Raw genomic sequence first — 17795 nt, 5'->3', positions numbered from 1 at the left:
GGCAATGGGTCTACGTGTCACAATATATTACGTTTAGTATTAAGAGATTTTTAGGTTTTGTACAACGTCTAGTGTTCTGCCCTCAATGACAAACGATGAGTAACATCTGGAATCCTATTAATACTAAACAGGTATTACCCAGCCTAAAAGTTTGTGACGATGGTACATTAAAACCAATATTATGTTTCTGGACATTATCCATCATCTTTTTTTTTTTTTAACGCAACGTTTCAGAGACTGGATTCTGTCTTCGTCGTCAGGTAAGACCTACTCAGTTGGGACCAGTGATAGAGCTAGGTCCTGTCTCCGAACACCTGCACCAACACAAGTTAGGATATACCAACCAAGCACAGTGCAAACCATCTGCGAGAATTAAGACAAAATATTAAACCTTAAATATTCTACATGTTTGAGGCCTAGCACCAGAGTACTGCCAGAATAGAAGTCATCACTGGAGATAAATTCTCTGTATGGTACCAAGATAAATGACATAAATTTTCCCACTTAATTTACACTGGACGGAGCTGTAGTTTTCTTTTTTACTTCTGCTATGATTTCGGGATTCCAGATGGGAGAGATGTCCACGCTTGGTTGACTGATCGGATGGTATATCAGAGACACGTGGGCGGATTCCTTGTATTTCCTGTACGTTGTGATGGGCTCAATCTGCAAGACTTTCGCTTAATTCCAACGTATTTTTGTGGCCTTCTCTATACGCATGTTGGCCTCATTTTGATTTTTCAAGCAGACCCTGTGTCAGGTTATATTTATGTTTCTTAACGCCTACTACTACAGGTCTTCTTGTTTCACCGATGTAACATCTGCCACATTCACATGGGATGCTGTACACACTCTGCTTCGTCTACTGGGCATCTCTAACAGATTCAGTTTTCATTAGTGTCCCAGGGAGTGTATGTTTAGATTTGAAAATGGCCCTCAGATTGAAGCGGTTTCCAATGCGCCTGAATTTCTCGGAAATACCATTAACATGTGGGATAATGACAGCACCCTGTATATTATGCCTGAAGAAGGACGGCTGCTTCTCGATGGCTTCATTACGGAGTCAACGAATTCTTGTGGGTATTCATTAAGCACCAGATCGTGTCTCATGTCCTTAATTTCGCTGTTGGAATCCTTCTGGTCCTGACATATGACCTTGGCTCAACTGATAAAACTATAAATTATTCATCTTTTTACGTTGTGTGGGTGGTTGGATCTGAAGTGCAAATAACGACCAGTGAGTAGCTTTCCCTGGACGGCCGAGGTTTCGGAGTTCGAGTCCCTGTGGGGGTAAGAATTTTCACTTCTCCATGTCGTGCAGACCATCTTTTGGGGCCAACCCATCCTCCTATTCAATTGGTAACGGGGGCTCTTCCCCCGGGGATAAAGCGGCCGGGACGTGAAGCTGACCACTTAACTCCAACTAGTGCCGAGGTCAAGAGAACGTGGGTCTATACATCAACTCCCCCACACGCCTTCATGTCGTAGTGCTTAATAAGTTAAGCACAGGGACAACTTTACCTTTTATTAGTAGATTTCCGGTGCAGTTTCGTGCATAATTTTGGACCCCACTTCATGACCAAAACGTCCAAGAATGGAAAACTGACTATTTCCGGTGGTCATTATTATATTTATGGAACACTTTAAGGAAACAACATTGGCTACAGCAGACCACAAACCCAATAAATATCTCAGATATGTCGATGACCCTTCCGTGGTTTGGTCACATGGACCAGCAAAATTGCAGCAATTTCTTCACCATCTCAACAGCGTTGAACCTACTATCAAATTCACAGTAGAAGTTTAAGCTAATGATACGCTTCCAGGTTATTTTCCTTATATGAAGCAAGACTGCTTATCATTCGACTACGAATACTCCTGGTTTCTTACGGGTTACTTCACCGTGCTGTCACTATCCAGTCTGTATAGCACTGAATGGTAGGACTGGTGAATTGTAAAAGTTCTGAAAGGATACTACCTTCTAATAGAGGTACTATCCTATTATTTGAAAGGAAATAGTGAGGAAAACCACGAAGTACTTGTGTCAGGATAGCAGGTGTCATAGCCAAAATTCGAACCGAGCACCTCTCTGCTACGAGTAGGTCTATAGAGCCTTACCGCTGCGCCATCCTTCTAAGTGACTTATGGGGTGGGATAAACCATTTTGTATAAGCCATTTAGTGGAATAATCTGGCTGACGAAATACCGGTGTCTGTTGAGAGTTGTGGAGAGTTTGATAACGTTGGCAATACACAGTTATGTCAGAATCTTCCATAACTGGGCTTAACTGAGACTGGACAGACGCTGGTGTGTTAGATTCAATCATTCTGCTTGCTTTCAAAGGAAGGATTAATACGGTCGGTAACATTTATTTGGTTGTGAGTGTTCAAGACACTCGCCTAAACCTCACCCCAACACCAATTTAGATCTGCTTCTGTCACGACAGTGCTAGTGATCCAGCCTCTCCATCTCGCTCGAACTGACGTCACGACGTCGGGGAGATTCTGGTTGAAGTATACTCGGTATCAGTGCAGGAAGATGTGTTCCTCTTCTTGCAGTACAATTGTTAATGTGCTGCGTGAGATTATAACAGCGCATCGATAGGTCGTTAAATACACGTATGCGAGTTGAAGGTAATATTAATTCTACCAGTAGATGGGTTTTCTAGCAAGAGTCTCGCTATGGTCCTCTCGTCAGAGAAGGCGCCCCACAGAAACAAGACTGTAACTGTCAAACGGTAATAATTAATATCTGGTCATGAGCCCCAAATGGGGCTCGACACCAAGATTTACTGACTGACTGACCGTCAGTTTCAATGTAACTCTGACTCTGACTCTGACAGTCTCGCTATCGTCAGCTGTCATAATTTTCATTGAATATTCTTAGATGAGCTTCTTGAAGTACTTAGATTGTATTTATCATTATTGCGTGCTATGGATATATTGTAAATACGAAACAGTGTCACTAATATGCTTATACAGTTGTCCCAGGAGGAAAGATTAATATTCTGGGAGGTCATAGTATCGGTCATTCTAGGCAAAAGCGTATATGTACAGGTGTCCTATTCCGAACGGTTTCCGAGACAGAGCTATTTCACTGTACAGTAGTTTGTATTTGGCGCCCAACATTGTCCTTCCTTACCGCATGTGAATCTGCGTGAAGCGTCAGTTGGCCGTTGTGACTGGTGATAGTAACATTGTAGCAGTGTTGTGAAAAATGTTGCACATCTTCACAAATGCCGAATCTGCTGTATGTTGCCTCACAGGAGTTGCAAAGTGCATTGATGTTGACGGTGGAATTTTCGAAAATGTATTATACTAGGTAAAGTGTACCAACGCCGGTCACGGTAGCAGAGCGGTCTAAGGCGCGCACTGTCTTCGTTCGCTCGGAACCCGGGATCGTGGGTTCGAATCCCAGTCAGGACATGGATGTTTGTGTGCGTTTTTCTGTGTTTGTGTACAGGTAGAGGCCTTGCGACGAGCTGATCACCCGCCCAAGGAGTCCTACCTTATGTCTAAGATGTAGAAAAACCGGAGTGAACGGAGAAGTTCATGGAAGTAGGCCTAGGCCCACTGGGGCTTGTAGTGCCAAGGTAAAAAAAGTGTACCAACTTTGTCAATTGAAAAATAAATACCGGTATTGGAAACAGTACTTTTTTTTTGTTTTTGTTTTTATATCTCCGTTTATTTGTACAATCGGTCCATATTAAGGACTATAAGTACATCTTGTGAAATACTTAATCTAAGGTTGAAATACTAATAAAAGAACATGTCAGGGAGAGTAATACTTTACTGAGCATTCTTTAGGAATCTATTTCGAGTGTGACTTTATTACAGTATGTATTGCATTTATGTGAAGCGCGTCGTTAGGTCGGTTGGCTTATGCCTTTTGAGTCTTCTGGGCTCATCTGCGTCGTTTAATAATGTGGTTGCCAGTTCATTTGGATATGCTGTTATCTTGTCTTTATATTTGCAGCTGATGTTTGTAGTTTCTTCCCGTACTGTGGGTATGCCCAGATCGGCATGTAGCAGTCTGTTTGGGACGTACCAAGGTGCATTGACTATAGCGCGAAGTACTTTATTTTGGAATCTCTGTAACATTTCTCTACTGGATGTACTTGCCGTTCCCCATAATGGTGCGCCGTAAGTCCAAATAAGCTTCAGTATTGTGTTGTATACTAGGAGTTTATTTTCGGTAGACAGTCTTGACTTTCTGCTAATTAGCCAATGCATCTGACTAAATTTAATATCCAGTTGTTTCCTTTGGCGAGAATATGTCAACCGCCTGTCCAGGTGAAGGCCTAAGTATTTGACTGATTCCTCTTGTGGTACGCATGTTCCGTTTAATAGTACCGGAGGGCAGCTTCCGTGGCTCAAAGCGAAGGTGACGTGCACGGATTTAGTTTCGTTGGCCTTAATTCTCCATCGCTATAGCCATTCTTCGAATTGGTCTAAGTGTGTTTGCAGTATCCGGGATGCTTCAATAGTGTTCTCATGAGACGCTAGAATTGTTGTTCCGTCGGAAACAGTACGCAATATCTCTTTCTTATAAAAAAATTTGGAACTGTACGGTGAAATAACTTTATCTCGGAAACCGTCAGGGACAATACACATGTACATATATACTTTTACGTTTAGAATGACAGATACTATGACCTCCCAGAATATTGACCTTTCCTCCTGGGACACTCTGCATATGCTTGACTTATTTAACGACGCTTACAGCAGCTCAGATGAATACATCCATTGTTACACCCCCGTACAGGAAATGTACTTGTTGGGCCCGCCATATTAACTGTACAAAAACTGGGATTTTAACTGAAATACTTTCTAAAACAAATAAAGAAATGAAAACGAACAAGTGGTAATTGTTCATACTCGCTGTACGTGACGACATCCATTTCAAACTTCGATATACTACACCTGAAGTTTCTCTGTATTTGGGTGACATCTGTAGGACAGAAAATGACATTTGCGTACAGCGGCTACAGCTCGTCATCTGACGAGGTCGGCACTGGCGTGCAGTACTATGTTACATTCTGTCTGGTGAATGGATTGGCATTGAATGTGATAGACTACGTAAAAGGTGATCAGTAGATACTGCATTTTAAAAGCGATAGACGAAAATGGTCGTAGCTTAATTTAAAATTCTATTCCAGTAATTCTCTGGTGTCTGAGGTAAACTGTGAATATATTTTAAGTCTCCTAGCCGAGTTTTGGACCTGAGATTCGTGGCGTTTAGTGAACAGTGAATTTGAAACGTATAAAGAAGAAACTATGATTTAACTTAAGTTTCTATTTAGGTATTTGTTTGGGGAACTGAAGAAAATCTTGATAGTCTTTAATCTCGTGTCAGAGATTTGAAACCAATGCTTCCTCGTTATGAGTGAGTTTGCAGGAAGCTGTCTGAAATGAATTAAAATGCTATTTCGTCATACGTCTGAGAAAAATGAGGAAAACCGCGAAAATCTTCAGTTTCCGGGCATAAATATGAGCCAAGAATCTCCCGGTGATTAAGGGGCAAATAAATTTATGAGATAGTAGCCTTCATGACTTAAATCGACATATATCTGAAGTGCCTGTGGAAAGCCAATAAAATCTTCAGTCTCGGGGCTGAGATTCGAACCAGGGACCTCTGGAGCCGGAGTTGACCACTTGAACACAAGTTTAATTAGTGGATCAATAACGCCCAATAATATTGGCAAAGACGGTAGGTGGTATGTCGTAGAATGTCAGTAGATAGTGTTATTGATCTTCGTGTCAGTGTGAGTTTCCACGTACTTTTATACTTCTGCTATAAAGGAGGGCACGTTTGGGTACCCCGTTGTTTGCTTGTAGCTTCATTTCTTGGAAAACTCCCTTCCTGTAGGATCGCAGTTTCGTGTCCTCGGAAAGGCAAACATTTAGCACGTGACTAGACTCTAAAGTGTTTCCTAGTATGAATGACGGAGATGCGGGTGATTAAGACAGCATTAGGACTGGAGCGCTATTTGCTGACACGCAGAAGGTGAGATCTCTCATCGACTGTGTTCAAGGAAATGAATTGTTATTTGTAATTCATGGCTCAGTCTGCATAGCGACGGGCTACCGGCAGGACGGCCCAGTTCCATTCCCACTTCGTCCAGACCGACTCCAGGTCGCACCCCGCCTCCTATCCATTGGGTACCGAGGTCCTTTCTTCAGGACAAAGCGGCAGGGGCGTGAAGCTGACCAGTCACCTCCATCTATTGCTGAGGTCAAAAAAGTTGGAGTTATAGCTCCACTACCCCCTGTACCTCCATGGCGTGGTGCTTAATTATTTAAGTACAGGGGCGAATTAACTTTTCTTCTTCTAACCAACTGTTGTGTGAGATACAGTATTACATGTTATGTACTGCGGTGTTTTTGTCAAACTGGTTATGTTTCCTGCCCTAAACCAGTAACGACGGTCCTGCACTGTCTGGGTCAGAGCACGTCTCCTGACTTACGAACAATATCTTCCCGTATTTGACGCCGTATAGTCTGGCAAAGTCGGCGTTTGGGAGGAATGTATACTCTCTCCATCTTCGTCCACGAGAAGTAAGCCAAGCAGGGCTCAATTTTCTGGTTTCTTCTTGCCTAGCCTATATTTTGACCCTGAAGATGGAAGCATAACTTCTCCCGTACTACATGATATCACATTAAAAAAAATATACTTCACAGTCACTCCCGTGAGAAACTAAAATCCATGACAGGTTTAGGAGGGGTTTCTCTGTACAAAAATACTAAACATTGTTGTGTCGGAGGAACCCAGGAAACCTATCAATCAGTAAATATATGGAAACACCGGAAGAATAAAACGGAGGAACACCAAATGACAGTATTTGAGAAGAGGGCGCTCAGGATAATATTTTCGGGATGAAAGTTGCATGATGAAGAATGTCACAACTCGCGATTTTTGAGAAATATTATTACGATTATCAGATCAAGGTCGATGAGAACAATGAGGAATGCGGTATGTCTGGGGTGTAAGAAAAATATATATAAGATTTCTGTAGGGAAATCTGAAGGATTGTATTAATTAGGGACATAGTCATAGTTCGGAAAACAATATTAAAACGGATCTTAATGCAATAGAATGGGAGGTTTTGGGGTTGGATTAGTTTGTTTCAGTGCTGAGACCAGCGGCGGGCTCTTGTAAACGTAATAGTGATTGTTCGGGTTCCACAGAAAGCAGAGAATTGAGGAGAGTTGATAATGAAGTGGAGCTAGGGTAAATCTTGGTAATAATGAGAAGAATAAGAGTATTTTCGTTAATGTAGTTCCGTACGTCATTAAAGGGCCATAGTTTGTATCAGAACCTCCTTAGACACTTTCTTTTGTTTGTGATAACCGGGTAATGGCATTCTGTATGTGGGTAGGTTGTTGATCAGCGTTCGGGAGGAACTTGATGTCTTTGTGTTCAAACTTCTACCCTGCGGAAGGAAGCAGCAGGTTCCTCCAAAATGCCGGTGCCTACCTACCAGACTACATGTAATCATAACCAGAAGGACACAGTAAAAACAATTGTTGCTATGAAAAAACTCAAATCTCACCCGCTCACTCACTTCCTCCCCGGACTCAGCCAGCAGCCAATGCAATTTACGCATGAAAACCTCAAATTGTACTCACTCACTCACTCACCACTTCCTCCTCTGAGTGAGCTAGCAACCAATGCATTTTACCTACGAAAACCTCAAACATCACTCATTCACTCACTCACTCACTCACTCACTCAATCACCACTTCCTTCTCGATGTGAGCTAGCAACCAATACACTTACCTATGAAAACCTCAAACATCACTCACTCACTCACTCACTTATTTTCTCCTCTGCGTGAGCCAGCAACCAAATGCACATTATGCATGAAAACCTCAAATCTCACTCACTCTCTGTTCTCCTAGGACTGAATCAGCATTGTTTGTATGTATACTGTGTGAATGAAAACGGCAAACTTCACTCACTTGACTTCCTCCTCGGACTGTGCCAGCAACCAGTGCACCTTGTCTCGTCGGCGAGTGCCAAATGCCATCAGCTGGACGACGTGACAGCCGCTGGGTAGATCGGGGCGACCCGGGATGCGAAGTGTCCACTGACTGACAGCCATCATCTCCGGTGCCTCCTTCACCACCAGACTACCCTCCGGCTCTAGTCGTCCTTTCTCTTTGAACCAGGCCAGTGTTGAGTCTTCGTACAGTACAACCCATTCTTCGCGCCACGCCTTGCCGAACAAGCGCTCTGCAATGAGAAAAACCAGACCACGTTATTTTGCGCAGAGATGTACTCTGACTAAACTCCATCCACCTTACGAATCAGAGTGCGTCATGTCATGTGTAGGAAACCTTACGGAAAAAAAAGTCCCATGGATGAACGAATGTTTCAATTTAAAATCTGCATGTGAATACCGGAATTATGCTGGAAACAGAATCTAATGAGTTCCTAATGCAATATATTCCAAACGATGACGTAACAGTCTACGTCACCAGCTGACTGTGACGCACCCACGTTGCTGTAATAGACGGAGTGTAGTAGTTATTTGTTTGATTTGTAAGATATTTAAAGATGCTGTTTAAACTGCGCGGGTCTAACGTCGAATAAAGATTATGAGTTGGAAAGGAAGAAAAAGGAAGAAGTCGTGGCCTATTTCAGTGTCTTGTAATAAGTCTTTTTCTGTAGAGAATAAGGGAAGTCGTCATATTCAAATATTTCTTCGTCTGAGATTTCGAACCAAATTTTCCGGAATAACACGAAGAATATTAATCTTCAAGTGAGGGCTATGTAAGGTACAGAAGTCGCAGGTGTGAACAGAATTACGTCACATCTACATCTGCTATTTACACAAAGTCAGGAGAAGATTATATTTAGGTGTGAAGTTGTTATCAGAAGGGACTCATAATGACAGGCCTCGTAAAAAGTAAAGTATTCTACTAATTACACTGAAGGCCACAGAGTCTGTTTTAAAACTAATTTATTCTCTTCAGTTTTAATTCATGTAACTTTTTGTTCCCTTAATCATCCCTAGGGGACACGGTAGGATTTCATGCTTTAAAGACGATACACTGAAGCTTATAGCGAGCCGGGATAGCGCAGCCGGTGTAGCGACTGGCTACGGGCTGGACGACCAAGGGGTCTAAGTTCAAGTCCCGGTAGTGCCTAGAATTTTCTCTTCCTCACGTCGTCCCGACAGTCTCTGGGGTCCATCCAGTGGGTACCGGGGGCTCTTTCTCCGGGGGTAAGCGACCGGGGCGTGAAGCTGACAACTCACCTCCAACGAGTGCTGAGGTCAAGAAATCATGGATCTATATATCCACTCGCCCATATGACTTCATGACGTAGTGCTTAATTAGTTAAGTGCAAGGAAAGTTTACCCTTTTTTTTTTTCATTGAAGCTTATACATGGTATAAGGCTTGTTGGGTATGGTATTCTCACAGCTATTAGTATGAAGAGTACTAGCGTCTGGGGCGTGACGCCGTGTGGTCTGGTAGAATTTTACCGACGTGAGGAACTTGATGCTTCTATCTTCAAGGAATAAGACGATCAACCGGTACAGAAGGAATCAGTAAGCAGAAAGAACCGCGTGTAGGAAGACTCATTCAGATATAGACTTATAAAAGGTCAAGGAAGAACTGATAGGAGCAAGAAGCATAATTAATGCGACCTGTCTTTCTAGTTCTTGCATCTTCTCGCTTTTGCAAATAAATCCCTTCGTGGGACCAGCATAAATGATTGTTCTCCATGTTCCTGTTGGTTCACTCTGGACTCCATTCTGGGTCTGTACCGGAACGGCTTTTCCCACACTCGGATCGCTCTGCTTGCTTATTTCTTGGTTTACTCTTGGACCCTGAAGATGGAGGCAATATGTTCGTCTGAAAGTCTGTAAATTTATAGCGCACTACACGATGTAACGTCTAAGATGGTAATATGCTTTATATTGTCACGTGTATGAGTGACTATAGATGGGGTTTGGATTGGTAATCGGATTTATTGAACTGTCACAAATCGTAACTGCAAGTAACTATAGCTCTATCGCTAATTCACATACACTGCAGTTCACTACAGCACACACTTGAGCCTTCTCAGTCTGTTGTGTGTTCACCGGTTGTCTGGTAACGACTTCCAACAATGTCCTCTTCTTCGTGCTCATATTCTTACCGGCTGGCGACTGTCTCATAAATTCCAAGGCTGGCGGCCATTTCGCACCAACCTCCTCCTCTTCTGATTGACTGAACTCGGTTGGTCGAGTGACGTAGCCTCGTTGCGGACCATATACAAAACATCTCTTCAAACATTTTTCCTACTATTGCGTCATGTAGGTATCCTAGAGACCGCGCAGACAATACCGTTTCCCAGTTAGTCCATTGGTGCGTGCTAGGAATCTGTTGCCTAGCAACGGGTGTTGTTAACAGAATCATTACTTAGCAATGTGTCTATATGCTACAAAATGAAACATGTTCAATGTAAAATGTACATAGATTTAGTGACTTACGCCTTAGTTGTAGTCCTGAATAAACCCGCGTAATGCTAAAACGCTGAAGACGAATATCGTTACTAGACTCCGTATGAGGAAAAGCACTAAGCTATAGTATAAATTAGGTTAATGACAGTAATTTGACATTTGACATTTCTAGAGAAGTGTCTGCCGCTATAATCTCTGTGAAACATTTCTGAGGCGACGTCATCAACAGCACCAATGTTATTTTGAGATATAAATATGTTACTTTTTTTCTCGAGGGTTGTTTGTAAGTTGTGTAATGCATAACGCATGTTGCCTAGGAGCGCCATAAGGGAGACTTCATCGAGCAAACAGGATCTTTCTTCCTTAAGGTTGCCTACTTGAAAAATGACGTGCGCTCAAAAGATGCTTTAGGCAGAGTATATCAATAGCAATTTTAGAACTTAAGTAATTTCTTGTTACATATGAAGTCCTTCAAGATACGCCACTTGAGATTTATATTAAAGAGAAAGAAATGAATAAGATAAAGGTGTGAAAGGAATTACGGAAAGGAAGAAAATGGGTTGAAGTTACTCTCCGTTGAATTTCAACCAGTTTTGATGCTGGTTTTTTCATATTACATAGGCGAATTCCGTGCTTCACAGAAAGTGCTTTATGGAAAATTGGTGAAAAAGTACGTCTGTCTCACTTCTCGTGGGTTCCGCCTATAGTAACTTTAACCTTAAGAATTTTTCACGAGCTGAGTGGTGAATGCACTTTGATTCTCATTGTAAATCCCTGGCTTGCGGGAACCGTGTGACGTCCAGCTCAGAATTCAACTCACGTCGCGGTGCTGAGAGGGGCTCATCAGGGCGCCGGTATGGAGGGGAAGGGAGGAGTTATTGCTGTCGTATTTCATGAGTGGGCAGATAAATAACACAAATAAGTAAAATTCCGTCACGCCAAAACCAATAGGGATCTCATCGACTATCTAAATTTTTATTGGTGGCTTGTGTCAACGATTACACGACGTTTTACAAGAGGAGAGAATTTCAGCTTACTCTTCTGTGCTGCCAAAAGGTGGGCCGCTTGCGCTATTACGCGGCTCAATGCTGATCCAACCATTCTTTTTCAGGGTTTCCAGCATTTCTTCTTCCCCTAAAATTGCTGTTGTATTATTCAGAGAGAGAATGTTCCCACTTCACTGTCACAGTAACTACAAGTAAATATACCGAACAGGATTTCACTTGAGAAGGTATACTTTCTTCCAACTGGGAAAGAAATTCCGTCATTTTAATTAACTCTAAAATTCATTACCGTTACCAGAATTCCTCCATTGGTCCATATCCTGAAACAGATGAATCCGATCGCAATTTCAGTACTACCATCCCACCTACGCCCACGTCCCACGACTTGTGCCGTCCCTTCATATTTTCTGGCTAAAATTCTATGTACTTTTCTCATGTACTCCACGCATGCTACATGCTCCAACCATCCTGCCTTCCTTGACTTGGTCATTTTAAATTTAATTTTGTGCGAAACATATAAATTATGGCCCTCATCGCGCAATTTCCTCCACAGTATTGTTGTTTTCTGCTCCTAATTAAAAAAAAAACCTCTTCAGAACCCTGTTCCCTAACACCTGCAATCTACATTCTTTCCTTAATGTGGAAGATCAATACATAACAGCGGATAAAATTATCATTCTCTATAATTTGATATTTGCATCAAATTAGAAAATGAATCTCAAACGGGTAGTTTAAAATAATGTATTAAGTTTCCTTTATCTTTTTATTCCCAAGTGACAGATGCTTCCAGCTCTATGTGTACATGAAAACTATTATGACAGGGGCGTCAGAAAATATGCATATAGTCAGATAAGACGCATAATTATGAGATCTTTTATTATATAATATGTATTTCGATCCTGAGTCCCCATTTCAAAAGAACAACCGGTTAATATTGTGTAGGGAAATAATCGCTGTTTATTCTGAGAATCGTTCCAGACATATAAATATACTTCTTCGGCAAAGGATAGGGTAGTACATATAGTAACCACTATGCTTTAAAGGGCTGAAATGACAAAATATTAAGGAGAATGTGTTTGTCTTTCATACTGTCCGCTATTTCACTACCCAGATATCCTTGTAACAGGCTATGGAGGCCTACAGGCATGTGAGACGTCGAGGCTTCCAAATTTTGCTAGGCAGTCGGCCCACAGATGGGGTTGAGGTCGTCAGCTTTACAAGCCGGCCGCCGTTTACCCCCAGGAAGATTCCTGGTACTGATTTCTGTTAGAGGCTGAGTCGACCCCAAGGCCATAATGCAGCTGGAAGGATTAAGTCAACTGAAAAATCCAATAACCTCATCAGGAATGGAACCCACGACTTTCGGTTTGCAGCATAGTGCTCCCCTATTCTCTTAATGGGATTAAATGAAATGGTACGGGTATCCCCGTGTGGAGGCGGGGTCGAATACCTCCACCGTGACCCTGCGAGTCGTAGGAGGCGACGAAAAGGAAGTCTCAAATCTGAAACAGTAAAATATGGTCTCGAGTCCCAAGGGACTCAGACCCGAGAAAGACTTCACTGGCAAGGGCCGGCATCATATATAAAAGGCAGACCCGTCCTCTCGTCAGAGAGGGCGCCCCACGTAAATATCAAACGGTAATAAATATCTGGTCTGGGGCTCGACACGAAGGCTTACTGACTGACTGCCCGTCAGTCGCAATGTGACTTGGACTTGGACTTGGTACGGGTGAACTAAAGGTATGATCGTCTGTGTTGTAACGCCATGTAGTTCGGTAGAAGTCTACCGACTTTCGGTGGAACTTTCTGATTACCTCTTCAGGGTCGAAAAATAAGCAAAATAATTGCTCTGTTTTTGCCGTCTACTTCTTGCTGACTTCTTGTTAGACTCACTTCCCCCCTAAAGTTGGATGCAACATTTTCCTTTGAAACGTCGGACAACTTTAACCAGACTACACGACGATACATCGCAAAAGATAATACGACGTATTATCACTGCTCTGAATTTTTTTAATTATATACTATATGTTACGGCCTTTCGGCCTTCATTATGTATATACATTTCTGTGAATTTCTGTTTGCACCCAAGTTTGGCATGGAATCATTGGAAAGAAGATATTGTGACGTGTATAACCATTGCTAGACAATGACTCGGTAAACACGTCTGAACAACAGAGGGGCTGTTTTCTATGTGGTCGGCGGCGCGACAGTTGCTATGCCACGGTGCCGTAAACACGCCTAAAACAATACGGGACAATAGAAGACGGTGGTTTTCATGGAATCCGTGCAAATTTATTATAAAGAAGAATTCAACTGACCAGATTATAGTCGTCCATGATATGTAAGCAATGTCCGTCTTTCAGTGCACTCAATTTTACTTGTTACTTCACAACATGTTTTGGCACTACAGTGCCATCATCAGGTGCTCTATTTACGTCAATCTATTTCATTGCTTGCCATTACGTCATTGTAAATTTAAAAAGTATTTAAAAATGTTCGTTAATTATAATAAATATATATATACTAAAAACTTGTTAAGATTATTTATCTCATCTGTCCCAATTCTAACACCACGCATAGTTCCTCCATTATGGGAGTCGTTCCTCTTATTCTCAGGGTATATCGTGTCTCGTGTTGCGTGTTCCCTGTTTGGTTGCGGGTGTTGTAATGTTGGATATCGTGGACTTTAGGGAGGCAAGCCTGCCGGGATATGAATTGATTCGAGTCTTCGGATTTGGCAGTTGCAGAATAATGCAAAAAAAGGATTTAGGCTAGGAGAAGGAAACACCACGTGTGATTTGAAGTTACGGTGAACTGGAAAACGTGTAGCCATGGCGCTGTATTGCCTGTACTTCCGAGTTGTGATTGTGTAAAGTGCAATAAATCCAGTCATCCAATCCAAAGCCCGTCTATAGTCACCCCCTTAGTGAAATGCTCCATTTGGAGCATAGCTCTGTATGGGGCTGAAACATTGACACTTAGGGCAGGAGATCAGAAACATCTGGAAAGTTTCGAAATGTGGTGTTGGAGAAGAATGGAGAAGATCAGTTGGACCGATTATGTGAGAAATGAAGAAGTGTTAATTAGAGTCAGTGAGCAGAGGAATATCCTACATGAAATAAGAAAACGGAAGGCTAATTGGATTGGTCATGTTTTACGCAGAAACTGCCTTCTAAAAGAAGCTATCGAAGGAAAGATAGATGGGCGGATAGAAGTGACAAGAAGACGAGGAAGAAGACGTAAGAAGATGCTGGATGACCTTGGGGACAGAAGAGGATACTGTCATTTGAAGGAGAAAGCTCTAGATCGCATTAAGTGGAGGAATTGTTTTGAAAGAGACTGTGGACCTGTCGTCTTGACAGATTACTGATGATGATGATGATGAGTCACCCCTACACGTGACAGTATTACATAACATTTGTGTTAACTACGCGAAGAATATAAGGCTACATCGAGTTTCTAAGGTTAAAGGCTATAGTATACTTAACATATATCTTGTCTTTTGTTTTGCTCGTGTGTTCTGTGGTTGACTGTACTTTGTGAGCTCTCTGTTCTAGGGATTTGGAATAATTCTCCACTAAGCATGTTTGCGTGTACCAGGGGTATTATGGGGCTATAGATCTTAGTATAACCCACTAGAACATTTGCTTCACAGTATTATATATGTAATGGTTATGGGAGTTGAAATTCTGCGTTCATGTCCAGCATATTACACATGATATAAGCGTATGGGAATTACATTCTGGCAAAGTATTTATGTGCCTGAGAAATCTTATATATTTGTTCCAAGAAACTGGACCTTGCAGGAATGGGTCACTGGTTGGATGGAGACAGAAGCGAGTCTCGATGCTTCCCATCTTTTATTTCTTTTTTGTTGTCTGTTACTTCACGATGCTGCTATGAGTAAGACCATATACCGTCGAATGGTATGATGATTGATGAATGATGAATTTGAAAGAATATGGAAGGAATCACTACTGGTTTAGCTTGAGATTTAAGCCTGCGTTTTCTTCGAGGAACTTTGGGAAATCGTGAAAATACCTTACTTAAGGTAGCCGGTTTCCCAACTGAGGTTTGAACCGAACATCTCCTGAGTAAAAGACAAAGTTGTCCCTGTGGTTAAACAATTAAGCACTACACCGTGATGACGTATGGGGGCGTGGATGTACAGATCCACATTTTCTTGACCTGGGTACTAGTTGGAGGTTAGTGGTCAGCTTCACGCCCGGGACGCTTTACTCTCATGGAAAGAGTACTCGGTAACCAGTGGATAGGAGGTTGGGTGGCCGTTGTGGAGAAGAAGAAATTCTTGATCCTACCGGGACTCGAACTCCGACCTCCCTGTCGTCCAGCCCGTAGCCAGTCGCTATACCACTACGCTATCGCGGCTCCTTCTAATACGGATATTTATTGTTTACGTGACAAATCCGGTACAGTTTAACTAGTAGAATATATTTTCGGAAGTTTCACCGTCAGCACCAATGCACTTTGCACCTCGTGTGAGAGTATGGTGTGTTGCTCGTGTGTACGGTGTACAGTATACTGCACAGTGAAAGAGCTCTATGTCGGAAAGAGTTCGGAGTAGGACACATGTAAATATACAGTTTTGCTTAGAATAACCGATACTGTGACCTCCCAGAATATTGACCCTTCCTCCTGGGACACGCTGTATAAACAAGTATTTCAAGCATCATATTTATCATAATTATTCAGTATCGGGTTACCATAGCAACAATTTGTTGAAAGTCAATAAGTCTCATGAAAGTAAGCTGTGTGACAGATCAGGAACAGCGAGCAGTTTTTGTTTCAGTTTATCGTGTCTATTTTGTGAGAATTGATAATATTTTGATGCGGATATGTGAAGTGTAGTATACCGTATAAAGGAGGCGGTTTGCTATCAATTATTTATATAGGTCTTTCGTGGGAGACTGCTTTAAGTAATGACCTCGAAGCAGAATTCAATAACATACAGATGGAGGGGAATACGGGAGAACAGTAGGAAGGCTTATGTAACAAATGCTGAGACTTCCTGCTAAACTCTCAACGGATGTTACGCAAGTCGAACATAAAATCATATTTACGCCGATCACAGTGGGGGCACGGTCTAAAGTATGAAATATCTTCGCCAATCAAATACTGGGAACGTTGGTTGGAATCCCACACGAGGCATGGAAGTTTGTCCATGTTTCTTCTGTATTTATGTCACGACAGAGCCCGTCCATGGAGTATTACCAGCGGTCTATAAGTTCCATAGTTCCATATTAATTCTGATGAGAACAGAAAGAGGGCCCAATAGGAAAGGTACCCCGTAGAATTTGCGCAGATTTGGCTTTATTAAAGAGTACCCTTCACAGAAGGAGCCAGGATAGCGCAGTCGGTATAGCGACTGGCTACCGCCTGGTAGGGTCAAGAATTTTCTCTTCTCCACGTCGTCCAGACCAGACCGGCTCTGGGCTTCACCCGACCTCCTATCCAATGGGTACAGGTTGCGCTCTTTCCCCGTGGTTAAAGCGGTCAGAGCGTGAAGCTGACAACTAACCTCCACCTAGTGCCGAGGCCAAGAAATGTGGATCTATGCATCCACTCCACTATACGCCTTCATAGAAGTTCACAAGGAGTAAGATGTACGAGTACAAGAGATTTTGACAATTTAAATTGGAACCCAAGTTGGTCGTTGACCTCCGACCGGTAAAGATGATTAACTGCTTCTTTTGCAGAACGTGACGTCTGGGTATAGACAATAGGGACGTCATGCCCAGTTTCCTCTTCCTGTGAGCTTGTCTATCATCCCGGTTTGTTGGTTATCGGGATCGATGGAACAGCGACCCTGGTATCGCCTACGGACACCTCTCACCCTCTCCTCCCCCCCTGCAACACCAGGATTGGTCTCTAGGGAAACAACTCCATAAGAAGGAATAAAAGCATTCTCTGGGATATGAATTGTACTGTCTTACGGTATATGACTCCACGTAGTCTGATAGAAGTTTACTGACGTTTCTGAGGGACGTACTGCTTCTATCTTCAGGGTAGAATATATGAGAAGCTGGGCGTTTGCTGCTTGCTTCTTGTTGTTTCCTTCTGTCTGACCCTGAATATGGAGGCAGCATGTTCCTACAAAACACCATTAACGAGATAATAAATTATATTACGGAAGCAGAGGATATTGTTGGGATCCATTACCAGGCAATGACTCATGAAGACATAGAATACTTAGCGTGTGCTGTAGTGAGAAGTGCGTGTATCAGTTAGATCGTTGTAATTACGCGTAGGTACGATTTATAAATGCTTAATAAATTATGTTATCAATACAAAGCATGTCTGGTCACTAACACATGAC

The 17795-nt window shown here is 42.4% G+C and overlaps 1 protein-coding gene across 2 annotated transcripts in view; it reads right to left on the bottom strand.

Annotated features, from left to right (window-relative positions):
* The window catches only part of LOC111865785, a 325696-nt gene that overhangs the window by 95125 nt on the left and 212776 nt on the right, over positions 1-17795 (bottom strand). For both annotated transcript variants that reach the window (XM_023854066.2, XM_033751957.1), the window contains exon 3: positions 7962-8235. In XM_023854066.2, the coding sequence (XP_023709834.1) occupies positions 7962-8235 (274 nt within the window). The remainder of the gene's footprint in view (positions 1-7961; positions 8236-17795) is intronic.

The sequence above is a fragment of the Cryptotermes secundus genome, unplaced genomic scaffold, assembly GCF_002891405.2.
Source record: "Cryptotermes secundus unplaced genomic scaffold, Csec_1.0 scaffold683, whole genome shotgun sequence".
Taxonomy (NCBI): Eukaryota; Metazoa; Arthropoda; class Insecta; order Blattodea; family Kalotermitidae; genus Cryptotermes; species Cryptotermes secundus.
This window is presented reverse-complemented; position numbering and strand designations above follow the sequence as displayed.